Source organism: Podarcis gaigeae (assembly GCF_964106915.1).
Source record: "Podarcis gaigeae genome assembly, chromosome: 7".
NCBI lineage: Eukaryota > Metazoa > Chordata > Lepidosauria > Squamata > Lacertidae > Podarcis > Podarcis gaigeae.
Window position 1 is genome coordinate 54,060,326 of NC_139683.1, and position 23,042 is coordinate 54,083,367.

Below are 23,042 nucleotides of genomic sequence, written 5' to 3' on the forward strand. Positions count from 1 at the left end.
AATAAGGGAATTTCCCTTTAAAAAAGGGAAACATTGACAGCTATGCTCATTTGCCATAAGACCTGATGCATGTATCACCAAGTGTGTATATCAAGGGTAAAAAATCCAGGTTCCTTGATGCCATATGGGGGATCCTTTCATGTTCAGGTACTGTACCTGTGGAGAATTGGATATTTAAAAAAATCCTACTTGGTTATTTCATGTTTGGGTGCTCACTCTGTATGAAATAAACACCATTAAGTTTTTGTTTTGTTTTGGTTTTTTTTAAAAAAGACTTGAATCATTTGACATCCTGATAAAGCCTTACGTTCTTGGAAAGATGTGAAGAGCATCTGGAATCGGCTGCTTCGGCTGCCTTCATCTGCCCACATGCGGATTACTCCAAGACCTGTGCGCAGCATCACATCATTAGCAACAGTGCTGCAAAACTTAGCTTTTAAATCCTCCACTGAGCTACTTCCATCATAGACAGCCACAAAATTCCTTTTGCATTCATTAGAATTCTGCATTTCATAGTCCAAGAACCGTAAATATATCTACGAAACAAAAAAACAGTGAATATGACAGTGTAAAGCATCATTGGAACAAGAGGCATTTCAGCAACATTATTTCCCTTTAGGAAAAAAAATCCACAAATCCACTGGTGTGTAATCAAACACTGGCTGTGTTTATGCTCTGGGGAAAGTGCAGGATTATTAATGGAACCGATCAATATTTTTTTAATAGTAATTTCTATTGGGATGACTATTTATTCTCCCTCTAAATATGCATACGGCCAGCACATGCATGATCATCACCTGCTGTCACATCAAGTACCGTAATTACTTGCATGTGTGAATCAGCCATAATAGCAACAACACCTTGTTGTTAACATCTCTGTAATTTCTGATGTAGTAAAACATCAAAGCTGTTCCACTGACATAACTTAATTATTTTGTACATTTTATATATTATGAACAGTTTCCAATTCAGTTCACAGAATAAGAAGAAAACCATTACAAATCAAAACAGAAATAACAAGTAAGCAACCATAAGACTGAACAGGTGAGCACTTAAAAGCAGCAGGTTAAAACAATTAAAGCTGCAATCTTACATACACTTACCTGGAAGTAAATCCCATTTAATTCAATGGGTCTTACTTTAGAATAGATATTGATATGATTGTGCTCTAAAACTGAAAACTTTAAAAGTGTTGGTTGGAAGATTATTATTTTTTAAAGATTAGCATCAAAAAATAGCAAAGAGAAGAGGGCACTACAATAAAAATGTCTTCTCTCCAGTTTCCACCCACCTCACCTCAGAAGGCGGGGCATGTGGAGTACAACCTTGTTTGATGACCTGACACAAGCAGTTTGATGTGGGAAGAACAGACATTCTTCCAGATACACAGGCCCAAGCTGTAAACGGTTTGAAGGTAAAAACCAAAACTCTTGAGTTGTATTCAAAAATAGACAACCAGTGCAGGAGTTATGCAAACAGGTGCATCTGAATAAAATTTACTGTCTTCTGCCATTTTTAAAGCCAAGTTTCAAAGCAATCTGTCAGGCTCCAGCAGAAGGCTATTGAGAAGGGCGGCAGGGCTGCTACACTTATGAAGTTGAGAGACAAGCAAACTTTGTATCTACTCTCCTTGAACTGTTTCCATCCCAGATCTCATTAGAAGAACTTGTAACAAAGTACTGGAACCTGAGTTTGCTTATTTCCTCCTTCCTACCAGTCCATTTTATGTTTGTGTCATGCTGCTTTGGGTGTTTTCATTGTTGAAGAGCCAGCTTAAAAAAACAACCACCCAACTTCAAATAAATAAATAAATTTATAAAATCCTACATAAAATGTATATAATTTGTACAAATTAAATATCAAATTCCCTGCATTGAACTGTTTCATAGTAAAATAAACTATATATTATTGTTTTAAAATAATATATCGTTTTAACAAATTTGCTTTAACTGTTATCCAGAGTTGTCACACATCTGTATGGTTTTGTTTTGTTTGTTTGTTTAAAAAAATGTAAATGTACATGGAACCAATTGACACAGAATAATCAGTAAATTGTATGACCAAAACGAAAGAAAGGAAAAGAAAGGGGGGAAAGAATGTGATCATTTGCTTCTATGGAGTATAGATCAGGCATAGGCAAACTTAGCCCTCCATATGTTTTTGGGACTACAATTCCCATCATTCCTGACCACTGGTCCTGTTAACTAGGGATGATGGGAGTTGTAGTCCCAAAACATCTGGAGGGCCAAGTTTGCCTATGCCTGTCTTATATCCTGTGTCTGATTCTGATTATTTAGAGGGTGTGCCAATGAAATGTATGAGATTTCCACATATTTCAGAGAGGATACCAATGTAAGGAAATGTAGAAGCAGGTGCGAGGCAAAAGAGAAAGATGAGGGGATTGAGAGAGAAGGGGACAGAGGAGGAGTTCCAAAGGCAAAAAGGCTTTTCCTTTGCTCTCAGCATCCTCTAAGGAATTTCATCCACAGTTACCTACTTAGATCTAGCAGAGTAGAGATTTGTCCAATAGCCCCACTGCAGTTTGCTATGCAGAAATCAGAACTTTCTTTCTCTTGTCTAAGCTTGACACACTCCCTGTACTGCACTACACTGGGCCCTGCAGCGTGAGCTGGAGTCTTTCCAGCTGACTTCAGGGCAGTATGTTATGTAGCACAGAGCGCTAAAGGATGAAATCTGCCTTCTCACAAAGTCATTTGAACTAAACTAAGCTATGCCCATGCCAGTTTGTCTTCTACTGTTCACTATCAAAAATTTAAGACACTTGACCTTCAGCCTATCCGTAACTGAACTGTGGCAACTATTTTAGGGGTGGGGGAATCTACTGCATTTATGTTGATGCATCTCTGAGATGATCTGTGTATAAGCAGGAAAAGAGAAAGGTAAGCAAATAGGAATATAGGAACATAGGGAGTTGACCTAGACAGAGTAAGGCCTTTGGTCCATCTAGCTCAGTATGATCTGCATTGATTGGCAGAGGTTTTCCAGGGTATTCAGACAAAAATCTTTCCCAATCTTTCTAGAGATGTTTGGGTCTGCTACAGCTCTTTCCAAAAAGGGAGGCCTCTCCCTCAATGTCCCTTCTTCAAGGAGCCAGAAAGCCTATGCATAAAAGGAGCTATCATGATAAATTTCACTCCCTAATTTACCCTTTTCTTTTGGTTAGATTGATTACTTAATTGGGGTCATTGCTCATCAGTCTTCAACTTCTTTTATACTAATTTTTAAAAGCAGTTTAGTACCTAATTTGATAGCCATGCCACCACCCCAGATGTACATAATGTTTTTCCTCCTATATTCATCTGAAATCTTCATTAATGTTTGGCCAACTTTGCTTTGTAATGACAATTCCCAAAGTTTATTTCATCTCAGCCCAGGGGGTACGAAATTAAGTCACCAATAGATAGACAACAGCACAGCTGTACAGATGAGGTATGTTTTATTACCCAAAGTTCCTGACTTGCAACCTTAGTCTCAAGTCGCTAGACTAAGCTTTTACCCCATGGCTGCTGGAGATAACACTAGTAAGCATGACAGAGAGGATTATGTTGCAAACAAACTGGTGTTAAGGGAATCCTACTCCTGAACAATCTAGCTAGCTTTAGAAAAGCAGCATAAGCTGATCAAACTCTTACTTGTGTTGCTCTGTAAAAATGGAACACTTTGCTTTAATCCACAAGCTCTTTAGCCTCCACAGCATTATAATAGATAGAGCAGTATTTATTCTGCATATCACACATTACTAATCAAGTGCAATTGACTCAAGATTTCAAGCAGTATTATTTGAAAATATTTTCTTTCAAAAAATAGATTATTTTCTAATAAAGCCTGTGCAGTAGAGAAAATCCTAACCACTTTAATCATTTGTCCTTTTCATGCATTTGTGGCAAACACATAGAATCCACAGCAATTGCTTATCTCCCACTAGGTGTGCATAAGCATATGTGAGTGCGCACACCCACCTACCCAGGTATAATGATTTTTTTAAAAAAATGTAGAACTGGAAAGGGGTGGACAGACTAGCCTATGTATCATGTCAGATTTATTGTCTTTTGCTCAACCATAGGCCTGCTCCCTCCCTTTTCACTCTCTCCAAAAAAACACATGAAAAAACTATGTGTGAATTGTACACATTTGTACTCATGTATTATGTTTCAATTGTTTCTTTCACAATATTTAATTTATTTTGCTGGTTAATTTATGGTTTGTTTGATTTTTGTCTTACTTGAATTTATTGGTATGTTGTGAACTACTCTCCCACCCCGCAACTTCCACCACAATTCTCACTGGTTTTTTTGTTTTTTGTTTTTTGATAATAAGCCCACTTTGGACTAAAAACGGGTGAGAGATTTTATTCAAATTTGAAGCTGAATATATCAAATTTGCACTGTCTGAAACAATATGAGAACTAAAACACAGCCATCCTTCAAAATTCACACTTATCTGAACTTTGTGATGTGGGTCTCCAACTAAACAATGCTTTAAAATATGTGTAAATTAGGAGGAATGTGCATAAAAGGAATATATTGGTGGAAATAACATACTACACTACATTGTATTTGGATAATTTGCTTTAAAATCAAAACTGCAAACAAAAATTGTTTATTAGGAGGAATTCAACCTAAAACTCTGAAGAATTTTCACAGGATTATTTTTTTTTATGTTGCAAACAGCTTCAGAAATGTGGAGAACTAGATTTAAGATTGGAAGAATTGGAAATGGAGAACCAACTGTGGAAAGGTGGCATGCAAATAATCTAAATCAATCAGTACCTCAGGTTTATTATTATTAAAATTATATTTTTTAATGTTCCATTTCAGTGGGTCACACAGCCTCTGCACAAGCAAAGCAGGATTACGAAAGCCCAATAAACAGGTCTTCTGGAGGTATGCTTGATTATTCCAAGTGATGATTTCACAGAGAGAACCTATTGCAACAGGATATCAAAACATGATGTTTCCTCTTACTTGCAGAAGTTAAAGTGCAAATGTACTCTCCCCTCCACCTAAAGTTCCTCCCTGAATCTGCACCCTCACTAGGCTTTTTCTTTTGATAGAAGCCCTAATTCAGAACTGTGTAATTCATGGCAGGATTCAGCCACTTGAGACTACCTACTGTTAACCAAGCTGAAACAATCAGAGAAGAAGCTGTGTACGTCTGTTGCTGCAACAGCGAATATTTTGTGCTTCTGCTTCAAAAAGAGCACTAGTATTTTACAAGCCTGCATTTGTGCATTTGGCATTGCAAGTGCTATCTTATAAAACATAATTGTGTGACAGAAGGGAAAGTAACAACCATCGCATATTATGTTTTCATACTTCTGCTTGAAAATTTCATTGAAAACCTCTCTCCAAACCATCAATTCCATGTTGTTTTGGCTAAAATAAATGAAAAGTTCTGGAGCTGAATGCTGGTACTGCTTGAGCTTTGGTATGTCACTGCTAAATGCCAGTGCCATTAGCAACAAAAGTGATAAAGCATCACTGCAGCTGCAGCACATATAATTTATAGCCCCTGATCACATTATGGTTTAAATTATTGTCTTGTCACGTTTATGATATAGTCTCATCATAATAATGAAAAAAGGAATGTAGGCTGAATTGGAGTTTATTATTTTTTTAAAAAATAAAAAAATTGAACACAATAAAAAGCCCTGACTGCATACATCAAGAGAAAAGAATCACTGCAAAGGGTGAACAACATATAACTTCTGTAACAGTAAGATAATAATTTCTTTATATCACTTTTGATGAATTCTCTTTCTTCATCAGTCACTGAAGGTTTGTTCTGACAACAAGATTGATTAGGCAGGTCAAGAAACCATCAGAAGACTCAGCCAATATCCTAGAAAAGCTCATTGAATTTTTTCCATTCTTTCATCCAAAGCAGAAAACTACATTTGGGCTGAGAAAAACATATCCACTCATATGGTTATAAATCTTCCCACAAAGAACTTAATAGTTGCATGTTTTGAGAAACAAATAGCTTCATGTCTAATTGGAATAATCAGTGTTTAAATTCCAAAAGAGAGATGGTAAAATTCACAGACACATGTTTTCTGGCTTGGAAGTCTTGTCTGCTAATCTAGTCTGTATTTGGACCATCTATATTTGACTAGGAGAGGGCAAGAATGGGAAACGAGTAACAGAAATTAATGCTGAAGACTTACTATCTGTACAGAGACTTCCCCCTGATATATATATATATGAGAATGATGTTGTTGTTGTTGTTGAAGAAGAAGAACCGCATCACAAAACTCAGAGAAGTGTGATTTTCAATGGAAAAGCTGCATTTTAGTTTGCATAGTATTCCAGGAAGGACAAATAATTTTCTCTCCTGTCTCTAATTAAAACTAGCAGAATTGGTGTGGCCAGGTGGGGATTTTAAGCTAAGCTGCCCTGATCAGAGTATCTGAAGCATCTTAATGGTGAAGGGTTGTTTATCTGGCTTACTCTCATTGCCAGCTGGTTGGAAGAGATATTGAGAAAGGAGCTATTCTCAGGCCCTGGGGGCTTTATGACATCTACAGATCTATGGTTGTCGAGCCAGGATGAGATGGATCAGTCAGGTGCGTCCTCAGCACACCTTTAACATGAGCAAGTGGGAAAAGATATGGATCGTTTAATCTACTGATCTAACACTGGGAGCCAGAGTGAAGTTGCCCATATAAGGGAGGTTATTCCAGCTCCCCTGATAAGTTTGCAGGAAGGTGCACTGCACTGCTGGTTAGATATGGCCAACATGTTGTTTCTCATTACAAAACCTTAGTGATGTGCATTTCATGAATGAGCCATCTGCCATGAGGTGATAGAGGAAATAGCGGCTGCATCAGATCTACCCATATTAACTTATCATCATCAGCAAGCTTCAGACCACAAAAGCCAGGCAGTAGATCCTGGAGTCTCTTTACCAATAAAACCCAAGTGTTAAGAAGAATTAAAGTAGCATAATGGCATAATGTACCTTTCAGGGCAGAAGAAAAGGGGAGCTATTTTTATATGAGCAATGTGGGGGGATGATCCATGGTACTATGGCATGGCTCCAACAAAAGCTTTAGCTCTATTTTCATTATTTCCAGATAAATAAACAAAAGAAGGCCCCAGGCCTTGGTGCATCCTGTTTACTAGTCCCTCAATTGTATCAGGGCGGGTTTACCTATTCAGCCTTGTCAGCAGAAGCCCTGTGAAAGGACTTCCACTTGTGCATTGTTGCCTTCCCCCTCTCCTCTCCACTGCATTCCTTAAATTTGCTGGGTGGGGGAGAAGAAGCCCCAGAACAGTATGAGAAAGGAGGGAGTATTTATCCATTAGGCAAGCTGTAATGGATGCAGGTGGCGCTGTGGGTTAAACCACAGAACCTAGGACTTGCCGATCAGAAGGTCGGCGGTTCAAATCCCTGCAACGAGGTGATCTCCCGTTGCTCGGTCCCAGCTCCTGCCAACCTAGCAGTTTGAAAGCACGTCAAGTGCAAGTAGATAAATAGGTACCGCTCCGGCGGGAAGGTAAACGGTGTTTCTGTGCGCTGCTCTGGTTTGCCATGCTGGCCACATGACCCAGAAGCTGTACGCCGGCTCCCTCAGCCAATAAAGCGAGAAGAGCGCCGCAACCCCAGAGTCAGTCAGGACTGGATCTAATGGTTAGGGGTCCCTTTACCTTTAATGCAGATGGACTGATTGGAATTTCACTGTGTGTGTGTGTTTCACCTCTTCCAGCGCAATTAAAACTACTTGCATTGCAATCTACAGGTGAAGATTTCCAATCAAAATAACTAGAATCAGGCAAAATAAAAAGTATATTTAAAATTAGCCTAGCATAGAACTATATATTTTGCGCCACATAGAGAACTTTGTGATATGTGGTGGTATATGAATGTCACAATAAATAAACAAAAACACAACACCTGATTAATTCATCTCCATTTCCATATAGTATGCCACCACACAACTACATAAGAATTATAACTTACAATAAAATATAAGACTGATAGCAAATAATGTTACTGATTTGAGCTTCCACATTATCAGACATGCTCTTGTCTACTTAAAAGTAAACCCATTAAGGAGAATGTGACTTATGTAACTACACATGCATAGGATTGCAGGCTTACAAGGGAATCGTATACAAGTCTACTCAAAAGTAAGTCCTCTTGACTGAGCCTGCAATCTTATGCCTCTTAGCTCAGAGAAAGCTCTATTAAAATATCTGAAATTTACTTTTCTGTAGATATGTATAGGATTCTTTTGTTAACCTTTTTAAATTTATTACCATTGTTCCAATTGATTAAATAAAGGCAGAGACAGAACTGAAAAATCAATAAAGTCCAGAATCCTTTTTCTTTTTGCCTTTTATATCAAACTAGACATGTTCCGGATTTGAGATTTGAAAGTGGAAAAGCCTGTGATAAAAGTGGAACTGCGTATTTTAAAAGAGGGGTTTGTGTTTAGTATTACATTATACGAAATGGATCTGAGTGGTAGAGATAGGAATAAATATCTTCATTGGCATCTGCTGCCCCTGTGGATCCTGTCGCCTGAGGCACTTGTCTCCCCTGGTCTCATGGATGGGCCAGCCCTGCACAACACTACCAAGCACAATTAACTGAGCTACCTACAAATCGGAAAGTTCTTGGTTTGAGTCTCATTTCTCCTTTTAACTTATCAGGTGATCTTGGGCAAACCACTGTATATCATCCTCAGCTCCCTATGTATGCTTTGGGAATAACATTAGTGATCTGCCTTGCATGACTGTTGGAAGAGTTAAAGGAAACTGATTATGAAGTGCTTTGAATATTTTCTAGTGTTACAGAAATGATAGCCCTCAAGGCTAGTAGCCATTGATTAGGTTCTGCCTCCACCATCAGAGGCAAGTATCCTACTGGATATCAGCTTCTGGAAACCACATGAGAGGAGAATGCCTTTGTGGTCAGGTCCCACAGGCATTTGGTTGGGCACTGTGAGAAAAGGACTAGATGGACCATGAGTTTGATCCAGCAGGCTCTTGTTATGTTCTAATAATAAGCCATCTTTGTCCCAGTTACTCTTTAAGTGCTGGAAAAATGAGGTATAGAAGAATGAATTCCTTGCAAGAAATGGGGGGGGGGGGAGAAAAAAGTGCATTTGCTGTGCTGTGAACAAACTAGAAGGACCCACCTAAATCTAAAACATCCCTTTAGCTCAAAATGACCGATTTATTATACAGCCCAAATCATGATTTTGAACACGTGACGGTTATTATTCTGTGTGGTGACAAATTGCTTTTCCGTCTTATAAAGGAAAATAACAGTTTACAGGTTCAATAGTGCAAGTCATATTAAGCAAAGCCTGTCGGTACAAAGTAATAAATGCTGTATTAGTAAAGCCACTTCTTTAAATTAAGTCCCCAAATCAGAGAATGGAACAGGACTGACCTTGGATCTTGGTGGTGCTCGGATGTACCATTTACAATCAACTGCCTCGGTGTCCGAAGCTTTCCCTTCTTTCCCAATTTGCACAGATTCCACAATTCCTTCAGATCCTCCCATCTCAAACTCACAAACTGAGTAATAACAATAACAACAACAAAATCAAACCCAATAAAGAAGGTGGAGGGGAAAGGAAATATATATCTATATATAGATATAGATATATATATCCCAATTAAAATTTGAAGACTTCCAAGTGTTATGAAACACTGAACATACCAACCTGGCAATGGTTTCAAAACCCCAAGGTCCTTGAAATCCGGATCTTAAAATAAAATTAAGGAAGAAACAATTAATTTTTTTTCTTCAAAAATTCAGTTGCAAGCTAGCTTAGTCTTTATTTGGGGGGGGGGGCTGTAGAAAAGAGCTACTAATATGCACTCAAGAATGTGACTTGCTTTTAAAGAACAAAGTCACCCACTGGAGGATAATGTAGCACAATAAATTGCTCAAACAAGCTGAATTTGATCCCCCCCCCCCCCTTTATATGAACAACTGGCTGTGATAGTAAGTTTTCCCTCCCATGAAAATAACACTTGCTAAAAGAAGACTTAGCGTTAAAGGCCAGTTTCACCATTAACAGATTAGGCATTTAAATACATATTAATACCAACAATACAAATACAGTATGCTTCAGGGACAAGAAAGGTTCCTTCATAATTTTACCCACTTTGCAGACAATGCTTTGTTTAAATGACAACCATATCAGTTACAAGAGTTGCAAAACTTACTTTCAGCTTTCATTTATATTCAGAGAACAGGTTACAAATAGTAGATGTTTAATCTTGATACAGGATGAATGCAATGATCAAAACAAGCACAGGACTGAAATGTACAAGATAAGGGATCACCAATTCTGTAGTATTACAAGTGTGATTTTTCTTGGAACTTATGCTTCCACAGGAAGCGTTTGGAACAGGGGCAGCACTGATATGTAAAACTCTTTTGAGACCACAAAGCTCTAACCATTTAATTGTCTTCGGATAGGGATCAAATGTTTAATTGATGCCTGCTGGGTCTCCAATTGGTCTCAAGAAAAAGAGTTTATGCCAGGAATGGATCTAGAGCATTCTAGTGATATGAGAGATAATGTGATGCTGGTGCTGAGATTTGCTAGCAAGGGTATGGGTTAAGAGGTTTTAGTGCATAGTGGAGAATCCTGTTGCCCATTACTTCAAGAAAGCAGGTGCTCAAGTTATGTAGCAAGGCATTCTCATCAGTGACTGACTGCTTCAGAGACACAGAAAACCACCCCTTTGCAAAAGTTTGGGTAGCCTCCAGAATGCTTTTAGAATGTTGTGAATGCTTTACCACTTAGAACTAATTTTATGCTTGCGTTTTGAAATTGTTATAAGCAGCAGCCAGGTTTCAGGATACAGCATGAGGAAAAAAACCAAATCTGAAACATTTATAAATAAATATACATTTATTCACCTTTCTTCTTTGCAGGCATGTCTGATTTTTCACTTTCATAAACAGCTATTCCTCTCCCCCCCCCCTCCCCAATCACACACACAAAATTACTGGCCTAGAAAACTTGACAGAAATCTACTGGGATTCAGCCTACTAAAATTGATGATTAATACTTTTTAATTGGCTCAATGAGTTTATTAACTTTACATTGTTTGTCACCCGTCAGAATTACACCGCAGTATCTCAGCCTTGGAAGTAATGTTTCAAAATGTGCAGGTAACGAAAATGCACATGCGCAATTATGGAAATTAGATACTGGAATCTGTTTAAGTAAGAACATACAGTACAATGTATTTATTACATTTTATGCTTACTCTGCTTCCAAGCAGCTCAGTGTAGCATACATGAGGCCATGCCACATCTGTCCTCATAACAACCCTGTGGTGTAGGTTAGGTTGAAAGACACTGACTTTATTTATTTTATTTATTTATTTATTTTCATGCAATCTAGATACCAGTTGATTGTAAAAACAAAAAAAGAAACTCAAAGCAGTTTTTTTTTAAAAAAAGTCTTAACTCAAACCTCTCCAGTCAGATTCATAGCTAAAGAGAGACTAGAATCCAGAACTGCCCAAATACACCATGCTGTCTCCTATACCACCATCACTACAAGTACCACTGAATCCTCTTTCCCAGAAGCAGTGCTTAGTAACTGTAAAACTGTTTCCAGAGGGATAGCTGTGTTGTGCTATCATCTGTGGATTGAAACAACACAATGGGTTTTGAATCACACTACATGTGTGAATTGGCTTAGTACATGCCTGACAGAATGTCTGGATTTTTTGTGAAGGGCCACTGTTAATAGCATCTGTACTTTTCTACATTTCATATCCTTCTGACCTCACTGTTTACATCTCCCAGCCATGTGCCTGTGCACCTGCTACTTACTTGATACTGAGCTAGATGGACCAATAAACTGACACAGTTCTCTGTGCAGCAGCCAAAGCCTAATTCTTTATCACTATAGTGCAATTCCACAATAAGGAAACAAAATAAAAACCTGGTAACGTCTGGAATTTGCCAAACACATTTATTGGAAAGATCATATGATATTTTTAAATATTTTTTAAAAAATATTTATACGCAGCTTTTGTGGGGGAAACCCACAAAGTGGCTTACAACAATAAAAACTACAATCCAACGTTACTAAAACCAGAATTCATAAAAACTACAATTATAGTATTCCAGCCTCTATTATAACAAAAATTAACCAGGGGACTCAGCTACATTAGTCAAAATACAGTGTTATGAATGTTGCTGAAATAGCAACTCAATTATATTTTCAATTTTGAGCTTTACAAATTTTTTTGCAGAGCATATTCAATGTGTTTTTTAATAGCTGTGTGGATCTAGCCAGAAAAGGCCAATTGAAACAAATGAGCATTTAAAGCCTTCCCAAAATGTGAAGTGTAGCTGTTCACTGTCAATGTTCTGGGAGGGAATTCCAAAGCTCATGTGGTCACCTACCTCACAGACCAGGGAAGTAGATACATAACTAGGGCCTCCGACTTAGATATCAGGGTCCACGTAGGATGATCTGACATGTCATCCTAGCAAATAGACAATTTTCTGGACCCTGCTACCAGAGTAAAGAGGACATTCCACACATCTTCCTTAAAGATAGGTGATGCAACACCAAAGTTCACTTTTCAATTATACCCATCCTAATAAAGTGAGAACTAGGCCATTAATGCCACTAGTGGGAACCCTACTATATCCCATTCAATGAGCATGTGGCTATGTGTAAGATCGGATCGTCTATTTTCCATACATTTAACAGCAGAGCTACTTATGAAGTCCTCCTCTGCTGAATTTCTTTCCATATTTGGGATTTCAATATTACTGGGAACATAAATAAGAGGGGAACTGATTAATTTTGGTATCTGGGGTTTTCACTAAAACAAGTGCATATAAAAATTGGCTGATGCTGCTATTTTCAGGGGATTAATCTGCTGCTATTTTCACATTTTCGCAGGAAATATGATATGCTCCCTTGGTGGGGATAGCCAACGTGTTGCCCTCCAGCTATTATTGGATGACAACTCCCATCAGCCTAAGCCAGAAAATCCAATGATTAAGGATGATAAGAGTTGCATTATGTAATATATGCATTATTCACTAAATACATTTTTTTTTTTTTTAATCTGGCATGTGGCTCCTTTAAGAGAAACAGCTATGACCCAAGAGGCCAGATCTGAGTCAGTGGTGTATCCTAGTGGGAGGAATTAGATTCTATGCAGGCATACTCTTAGGCCTCACTAAGAATAAAGTCTGATTTCCATTCACTCAATTTTCCCTGAGTTCCTGCATAAGCAGCACAAAACAATACATATCTACAACCACTTCTGCAGAACATCATGTTGGATACTCCTGTCCAGTGCTATATTTTTAGAAAAAGAGGTACTGGAATGCACCATAAACACTCTTCCTCTTTCTCTTAGAATGGCAATGGCTCTCACCTGAGAGGTGCTGGAACTGAGTTCTGACAAGTTCCCCCTGTAAAAGAGCCTTGCTCCTGTCCTACAGGAAGGAAAAACTTGTCAAAATTCAAAGGCTGTTGTCAGAATGTTATTCTTTGTTTATTTATTTACTTGTTTTTAAACTCTGCAGTGGGTCAGGGTTCTAGATACTGGAAAAGAGTAACAACCAGAGTGAAGAAATGTGTCAATTGCAAGGAAACTGTGCTTGTCCTTTCTTATAACAGTTGGAGGTCTGTTAAAAAATAAAAAGGCAGGAGCGTAATCTGGGTTATAACCTGACAAATTTGCCTGCCTACAGCCCATTAACAGGAATACATCACGGCTCAAGCCAGGGAATCCTGGCCTACAGGAACTGCATTTTCCCCCTCTAAGTTTCCACTGCATAATTATAACTATTTCAAGCCCTGACAGCTCCCGAGAGACCAGCACAGTAGTCATGCAGTTTGTGAACATCTGCATTGCTGTATCAATGGTGTAATAGACAGGGAGACATCACTGAGTGCAATAGAAGTCAACTTTTCCACATCAACCACACAGTAAAGGAAAATACCACTGCAGCACATGTGAATATATTGGCCCTCAGCACCACAGCAGGTTTTTACTTCATCTAATGAACTGCTTAGCAGTGAGCATAGCATGAGATAGGCAGAAATGAAGGCCTGACTATAGAATGGCTCACAATGCCATCTAGTCCCATCCTGGTGCATCGCAAAAGTCTTCTGCTCTGACTTATGGGCCACCAATGACCTAACATATGCAACAATGACTTCCAGTTAATAATGCCACTGAGTATGTCAAGAAGTGGCCACGATGATGAACTTATCTGACTTGCTGCATAATACATGCCTGAGGAGTTCACCCATCATCAAAAGCAACCAAAGTCAGAGCAAAGGCTCATTTGTCCCAGCAGGGCTTTAATTAAATCTTCCGTCTGGAAGCAAGGAAGCTGCTTGGCCTGATTTTCAAAGGCATTTGTGAAGTATGTTCGTTATTTTGAGGAAACAAACCATAGCTGCCCAGAACACTTTTTTATTTTTTGCCATATCAGGACTTGATGTTATTGCAAAAGGCTATTTGTTAAAACCAAGGATGCCTTAAATCCTATAAAAAACAAATCCAAAACAATGCCTGTAAGCATAGACTGGTAAACTAGGCAAGAAATTACATACAATATAGCTAATTACTTTTGGTTGACTTGCTGTGTGCAATTCAGTTAAGTACTGACCGTAAGTCATTTGATGTGGACGCACCACAAAGAGCCCTGGCCAACTGAGAACTTTCCAGTGTATAAAGCCATATAAAAATCTGTATTTTAAAACAGGTGTTTTTAAGCACTACAGCAACAACAATGTACACTTAGGGTTGCCATACTGATTGATTAGCTGGGTTTTATCAAGTTTTGATTGCCAGTTCATTTCTAGGCTCAATTCCAGCTGTTGAACCCAAATAGGCCCCAAATATCAGAAATACCACTTCTTTCTATATAGGCCCTTTAGTGTGCTAAGATCAATGGAAGGGTCTCTTGGTAGTTCCACTGCCCTCAGAAGTTTGGCTGGTGGTGACCCAGGAGAGGGCATTCTTTGCAGCAGCCTCTAATTTGTGGAATTCCTTCCCCACAGAGGTATGTCTGGCACCTTCATTAGAGTTTTTGGTCTATGCTGAAGATAAACCTATTTACCCTGGTAGATACATTCTGTTGTACCATTAATAGGTCCCAATTCCTATCGTCCTTTTTTTTTAAAAAAAGTAAGCCTTCACCTCTTGTAGAATCAGAGATATGACGTCAAATATGCAGAACCTATTCTGCTCACTCATTTTGTGAGAAATGAGCCTACTTTCACCAAGCATCATTTTTAGCTGATTAGTGAAATCACAGCTATGATTGAAATTTAGGGGAGCGGTGCTAACTGTGTGGTTTTTAAAAAGTTGTTTAACAAAGGCTGGCAGATCAGGGGTTACTTGAGTCCGGTTACTATGATAGGGTGAGAGAATACAACTCTGCAGACTAATCCAATAATAATAATAATAATAATAATAATAATAATAATAATAATAATAATTTATTATTTGTACCCCGCCCATCTGGCTGGGTTTCCCCAGCCACTCTGGGCGGCTTCCACAAAGACCAAAAATACACTAATATGTCATACATTAAAAACTTCCCTGAACAGGCCTGCCTTAAGATGTCTTCTGAATGTTAGGTAGTTGTTTATCTCTTTGACATCTGATGGGAGGGCATTCCACAGGGCGGGCACCACTACTGAGAAGGCCCTCTGCCTGGTTCCCTGTAGCTTTGCCTCTTGCAATGAAGGAACCGCCAGAAGGCCCTCGGTACTGTTATTTAGTCTGTTTGGTATGCAAGAAGATTTACTGGCCACATACACACCATACAGCATATTTAAATAAAGCATATCCCCCCCCCCAAGAGTTCTGGGAACTGCAATTTCCCCTCATAGCACTATAATTAATGTTTTATGTTTTATTACGTTTTTATATCTGTTGGAAGCTGCCCAAAGTAGCTGGGGCAACCTAGTTAGATGGGTGTGGTACAAATAATAAAATTATTATTATAAATCCCAGTACCCTTTACAAAATACAGTTCCTGGAAATCTATTTGGGGGGGTGCTTTAAATGTATAGTGTGTATTCAGATATTGTGAATGTATGTCAACCCTGCAGTCCAGACCACTGTTATTACTATTGGCATGTAAACAACCCAGGGAAACTGGTGTCTGTATATGCAGTCGTGACCTTGAAGTCTTCCCTAGCATTCCCAAAGTCTCTAAGCCCCCAACCCCAACTTATTGCCCCTTTGCTTATCAGGTGGTGAGAGTTTACTCCATTGAAAAGTACATAGCTGAAGGAGGAAGTTGGAAGAATGGCGCCATTTTCCTTTCTCTTTCAGCTCTCTTTGATTTTCAAGGCTCAGATGAATTCTACTGGATCTGACGTTTACCCATGTCCCTTGGAAAAGTGAAGTTTGTGTGCATGTGTATTTCCTGTATTTCATTGGAAGAGGGCTGTTCCAAGGAATGGGGGAAAGATGTAACCAGAGGGGGTGATGTCCACGGCACTGACTCAAAAATCCAAATTTGCCGAGGGACCTTTGAGGGTTGGCAAACTCTGTCTTAGTCTGGCCTTTTAAGAAGAGCAAGTTCTCTAGTTCTCCATCTTGTCCAAATGGAGAAGTCATGTCTCCCCTCCTATACAGATGCAGAGGAAAGACTGGCAGGGAAGTTGGACAATTTTATCAATCTTCTTCTTCTTCTTTGGTGATCACTTGTAACTGAGTAAGATTGTCTTCCATAAACATGGTTTTAACAGTGAGTCCGTAAGTGACTTTTGAGGCCAATTCTGGATCCACACGTCCTTCCACAGTGGGGACATTGGTTTCCGGGCAGGAGTTGATCACGGTGTGGATTTTTCCTCTTAGCACATTTCTCCCTTGCGTCCTGAGTTTGAGTGTCTTCAAAGCCCATGACACCTTTGGTAAAGACTGTTCTCCAATTGGAGCACTCGCAGGGAAGTCTTTCCCAGTTATTTCCCAGTTATTACTTTTTTTTTAAAAAAAATGCCTTGAGACAGTCTTTAAACCTCTTTTGTTGACCACCAGCATAACACTTTCCATTTTTACGGTAAGTTTGGAATAGAGGAGTTGGACAACTTTGACAATAGTGAACAACGACAGTCCCATCTCCCAGTTTTCCAAAGATGTTAAGCTCGGTTTCCTGAAACAAGTGCCTGCCTTGTGATTGGTTCAGCTTAGCAACCTGTCCCTCAAGGCCTCCTGGACACACAGGACCATAAGTATCAATACTGTTCTTGTGTTCTTTTGTCCCTCATCCACCTACCATTATCAGAGGTGACCATAAGAATGTGTTTTGCTATGTTGTGCCTAATATATAATCAGACCAATATTCTGGTTTGGTGTTTTGTTTTGCTTCTGCTTCTGCATAGGTGTACATAGCTGCTGTTTCTCCTCCTCTTTTTATACTCCCCCTTAAATAAATTGCATAGTTATATTTCTGGGCACACTCAAGGGTGGTTTGGTTCTCCCTGATCCCAGACTGCTTAACTTGTCTACACTGATGGTATAAATTGCCTGGGGGATCAGGAGGCCTGAGGGACTGAAGTGACCAGGTAGTACACTTAGAATTTGGGGGGCAGTCTCCACTACTCCCAAGTAGAGCACTGTGGGTCAATGGGACTTCTGCACCCCTTGACCTAGGTGCAGCAGGCAGTGGGGAGGACAGAGAAGTAATACAGGTTACACATTGCTAATGAGCTACCCCACTGGGTTGTCACTGGAGTGTGGTGTTGCTGTCCTTCACAATGCCAAGCCATCTGATTTTATTTTATTTTGCTGATAGAACATTTCCGATGTAAGTCTGGGTTTACTGCCTACCTACATAACATTTAACAGAAGATTCTGCCATTTTTTAAATTAAACAATCATTCATTTTCAACATGGTATTTAATAAGAAGAACAAAATGCAATACATAATGCTCATTTTTATTCCGGAGTTTCTTCCTACCCAAGAGAGATTTAAACTTCCCCAGTTATATAAATCTTTTCTTAGTTCCTGCATTAATTTAGACTGACTGTATTGAATTAAATTGTCCAGGTCCTGGAACTGGGGGGATTTTAAGGGCCAATTATTACCCACTCCCAATGCTACCATTAAAAAGCTTCACAGTCCCCCATCTGCTGCATTTCCCTAAAAAAACCCCCCAAAAAAACAACAACACACAAGCAGAAACAACCACATGTGGTTTGTCATAATTGCTGAATAGTGCTTTAAAATGCTGCAACAGAAATTTCTACCACTGCTCCCCTTTTGATCATTTTCTAACAGCGCAGGGTTTTTATTTACAGCCAAAAATACCTACCACAAGTACCTAAGATTGCAGTAAAGCCCTTTGAAATCAAGCTACCGCTCAGCTGCATGCAGAAGTGTCATGTTCAACTGACCTTAGGCAACCACATACATATCACACTTTTATCCCAGCAAAATCATACCAACTCTCTTCCACTGTTGTTCCTCAGAGCTAGTATTCAGAGGCAAACAGCTGTCCTGACTAGCAGTCATAAATACATTATGAGTTCATGAGTGCATCTCACCCATTCAAAAAAACCTGAAGTGTTTTCAGAGGAAAGTGAAAAAGATGGTGAGGAGCTTGAAGACAAAGCCCGGTGGGAAATGGTTGATGTACTTGCATATGTTTATTCTGGAGAAGAGATGGTTAGAGGTGATGTGGCAGCTATCTTAACATGTTTGAAGAGCTGTCACATAGATGATGGAAGTAATTTGTCTTACGTTGCTTCTGAGAGTGAAACCCAAACCAATAGGTTCAACTAACAAGAAACAAGATGTAGACTAAGCATTAGGAAGAACTTGCTGGTGGTAGGAGATCTTCATCACTGGGAAAGGCTGTCATGGAAGGTGGTAGACTCTTATTTGTTAGCTTAGCAGTTATTAATCAGGAGTTGAATGGCCACCTATCAGGGATGCTGCATTGGCAGGGACTTTAACTAGATGACCTCTTAAGTCCCTTCTAAATTTATGATAAGAGCTGTTCAACAATGGAACAGACTCCCTTGGGTAGTGGTGGACTCTCCTTTTTTGGAGCTTTAGTTGAGATTCCTGCATTGCAGGAGGTTGGATTAGGTGACCCTTGAGCTCCTCGCAACTCTACAATTCTATGATTCTATAAGTTATACTCATAGCATATGCATCCAAATAAATGGACTTTAAATGAGTATGAAGTCCAGCCTTCATACACTGTAACCATAAGCAATTACGCTGTGTACACATTTAAAGCACCTTCTCTCTCCCCCCACCCCCTGGCAAAAAAGAAGAATTCTGGGAACTGTAGTTTGTTAGATCTCTGATGGTTTTTGGCTTAGCTTATTTTCCGAACTAGGACCCACGCTTAAACTCCCTTCTCACTAACCATGAACTCTAGCCTACTCTCAGTAACCAAAAGTCCCAGCTCAGAGGACATTGGCTTAACTCAGTATGGCATAGCATTAAAAAGAATAACAGCTGTGATCTCCTTTCCAGGAGCCTTCACCTTTTCAAAGCCTTCAGAAGCCATTGTTTGGCTTCCTGTGCCTTGTGAACCAGTCCAATAGGAAACATAGTGCTGTCATTTACTAATATTGATGTGATTTGCTCCTGTCATGCTGCTGTAGGGACCAGACCAAAATAGTTAAATCATATAGTTAAGTTGTCTTGAAGAGAAACTACTAGGTGGAAAGAGGGCAAAGCGAATTTTAGATGTTATTGGAAGGGAGTAAGCAGGTTAATGTTACAGATAAGGAAACATTCAGAGTCATCAGGAGACTTGGAAAATGCAACAAATTATGCTGTAGAGGCTTCAAAGAGAAATGCAGATTAAGCACTCTTGCATAGCTGGTGGTGTAAAATATGGTAGCAACAAAAGGGACTAACTGCACATGTCAAAAGGTGTAAATTGCTAATTGGTTAGTGTCACTTAAATGATGCTTTATGGCTGAATAAACTAACATAATGAAGGGAGGCTTTGATGATTTTGCGCTGCTGTACCTATGTGCGTACTGAGTTTAATTCTATTGTAGAGACTTCTTTATAGTGAGTTCTACTTTGCACTTACAATCAATAAACATCATTGAATTCTTTATCTTGTTATTAACCTTCAGTAAGGGAACCTTCTAATTTCCCTTACAGTTTACTCCAGCATTCACAGACTGACTCACAGAGTGGGATTTGATTTTTATTATTGTTGTTTTTGTATTATACTTTACAAGGCAGAAAGATACGTGAAACATGTAGTGGCAACAGCTTAGTCTTTCTTGCAACAGCTAGTTTCATTATTTCATAAAAGAAATAACAATCCTTTCTTCCGGTACTTAAGAAAAGAAAGAAGATAATATGAAGTTTACTAATAAGGGATCAGAACCAACTTTTGGGTTGCAGTTTTGTAGGGTACGGTTGCACTATACTAATTCCGCTGGGTTGAGAATCAGACCTGACACTTTACACTTCAAAATGTGGGAGGGGACACATAGGTATCAAATAAAAACTGTACAGAAAAAAGAGAAAACATTTGTGAATGGCTGCTTAGTAATGCTAACATGGAATTTTTAAAAGTATCAAGGCATGAAGCTTTTGATGCAATGGGAGCGGTAAGTTACACATTTAAAGTACAGCCATTTTAGTTAGAAGTAGCTGTTTCTGACCTACATTCAACAGTACTTAGCAGCATCAACGGCTGGTTCAGAGCCGTAGGGACAACTGAGCTTGGCTCTCCCATAGTTTTAAAGAATAGCAACTGTGGGCAGAAAAGATTAAGGTCAGGGCTACTAGAGCAATAGAGGTGTGGAATTTTAACCTTTTTCCTTCCTCACTATTTTCCTTGTAGAAAAATGTGATTTGTGTGTAACACATCAAGGAAAATGCTATCTGTATATCACCCAACAAAGAAAACAGCAGTAGGACACATATTTCAACTAAGAAAGCATGCTGGTGTAAGTTAAGCTGTTGTAAAGAAACCCCCAACCCAAACCCTGTTCAGTGGTGGAACATAAAAATGCACATCCCATATCAGTGGGGGGAAATAACATCCTTAATATTAAGGGACATTGCTTTGCAAAAATGTGTTTAATAAGAGTATTTTGTTTTTGTTTATAAAAAATGCAAAACTGATATGGAAATGCTGAGAACTGAACTTAATTTGAAAAAGAAGAAAGAAGAAGAAGAAGAGTTTGGATTTGATATCCCGCTTTATCACTACCCAAAGGAGTCTCAAAGCAGCTAACAATCTCCTTTTCCCTTCCTCCCCCACAACAAACACTCTGTGAGGTCAGTGGGGCTTAGAGAAGTGTGACTGGCCCAAGGTCACCCAGCAGCTACAGGTGGAGGAGCGGAGACGCGAACCCAGTTCACCAGATTACAAATCTACCGCCCTTAACCACTACACCATGTTGGCTCTCAAGAAACTGAAAGAAATTGAGATGCAACAGATGGATCAGGGTACTGGGCTCTACTCCCATGCTCCATTTTTATTTATAATGTGTGTGTGTGTGTGTGTGTGTGTGTGTGTGTGTGTGTGTTGTTTTGTTTCTTTGCTACCACCAACAAAATACATGGCATCTTAGTGGGGCAGAATGCTCGGGGTGCCAGATCAGGGCTTGGCTACCCCTGCCCTAGCACATGTCTACAAACATAGGAAGCAGCTGCCTTATACCAAATCAGACCAGTGGTCCATCTAGCTCCTCATTCTTAATACTGACTGGCAGTGGCTCTTCAGAGTTTTAGGCAAGTTTTTTCCAGTCCTACCTGGAGATTCCGGAGATTGAACCTGGGACCTTTTACATACAAGGAAAATGCTCTGCCATTGAACTACAGTCCTTCCCCACAGCTCAGATACATTATCTATTAGTTGTGTTGTCTAACGAAGAAGTGCAACAAAGCAAATCAATCCCAATTCTACTGGGAAAGAAAGGGGTGAGGAAGAGCAGTGGTTGTTGTAGTATGTCAAAGTTTTAAGTTCCTACTGATTTCACTAAAAGCAATTTTCCCAATTTCCAATTACACTGTTAGCTCCTTCCACAAATCAATTAAACTGGCCTATTTGGACTTAAGCTGATTCTACAGGCTACAGTGGAACAAATTCAACTAATTCAAGTATCCAGTTTAATTGGTTCGTGGACCAGGCTGGATATCAATAAAACCCCATCAAAAAAGTTACTAGAGAATCAATTATAATAATTATTTTCCTGCAGGAACATGAAGTCCTTTAAACTGGCAAGGGCAGGCTATTCTGTTCATTTTCTCCTTTACTTCAACATTGAGGATTGAGGTAGTGAACGTTAACCTGAGAATGAAGGAAGGGTGGAAGGGATTGATGAGCAGCAAATCGTATCCACTCCAAAGTATGACATACAGATGAGGGTGCAAGTGGGTGCAGAAAGGGGGTGAACTGGGCATTTATTTCAACAAAACCTCCAATTCTTCATGCTAAGGAGGCAAAAAAACAGATTAAGGAGCAATCCTATGCACAAGAAGGTGATATAAAGTAAACTAGTATCAGTTAAGAGTAGACCAGATCCAAACCCTGTTCATTAGTAAGACTCTTGCTGCTGCTCTGCCTAATCCTGGCTGCTGGGTGGGCACAAACCTTTAAAATAGTGGTCTATGCCAGGTCGCCAGATTACATGACTGAGCTGAACTGGCTGGGATCCAGCTGAAGTCCTCCTTTTCTATCCCACTACACTCCATTTTGGGGATCTACACCAGCCTTGCTGAACCAGGATGAGCAAATTACACTGGTGTACTAGTTAAGATGGGGACATAACGCCAGCTGAGCCATGAATCAGTCAGCCGAGCTAGAGATCCACTGCATCCTAAGCAGCCCATCCCAGTGGGTCTTGCTGTAGGATTGCCTCCTTAGTCAGATGCCAACTCATGGTTGGAACCCAAGCACACCCAAGCCACACATTCTCATGTGTGCAAAAGACATCTATTTTTGAGTCAATTCAGCTGAAATACAAACAAAAACCAGACTTCTAACACTCTCATTCCACCAGTTAAGCTGAAGTATGTACTAGTATATTAGCCAATGTTAGGCT

At 39.4% G+C, this 23,042-nt stretch overlaps 1 protein-coding gene across 3 annotated transcripts in view; it reads right to left on the reverse strand.

The window, feature by feature from the left end:
• The window catches only part of NETO1 (neuropilin and tolloid like 1), a 99,451-nt gene that overhangs the window by 23,911 nt on the left and 52,498 nt on the right, over positions 1 to 23,042 (reverse strand). For 2 of the 3 annotated variants that reach the window (XR_014566204.1, XM_083746956.1), the window contains exons 5-7: positions 9,701 to 9,742; positions 9,424 to 9,551; positions 308 to 536 (exon numbers count right to left, since the gene is read on the reverse strand). Coding sequence is in view for 2 of the 3 variants with exons in the window: in XM_083746956.1 (XP_083603082.1) it covers positions 308 to 536; positions 9,424 to 9,551; positions 9,701 to 9,742 (399 nt within the window). In the remaining variant the exon portion in view is untranslated. Of the gene's footprint in view, positions 1 to 307; positions 537 to 9,423; positions 9,552 to 9,700; positions 9,743 to 23,042 lie in introns of those variants that run through there. The other variant, XM_083746957.1, reaches the window with a different exon arrangement.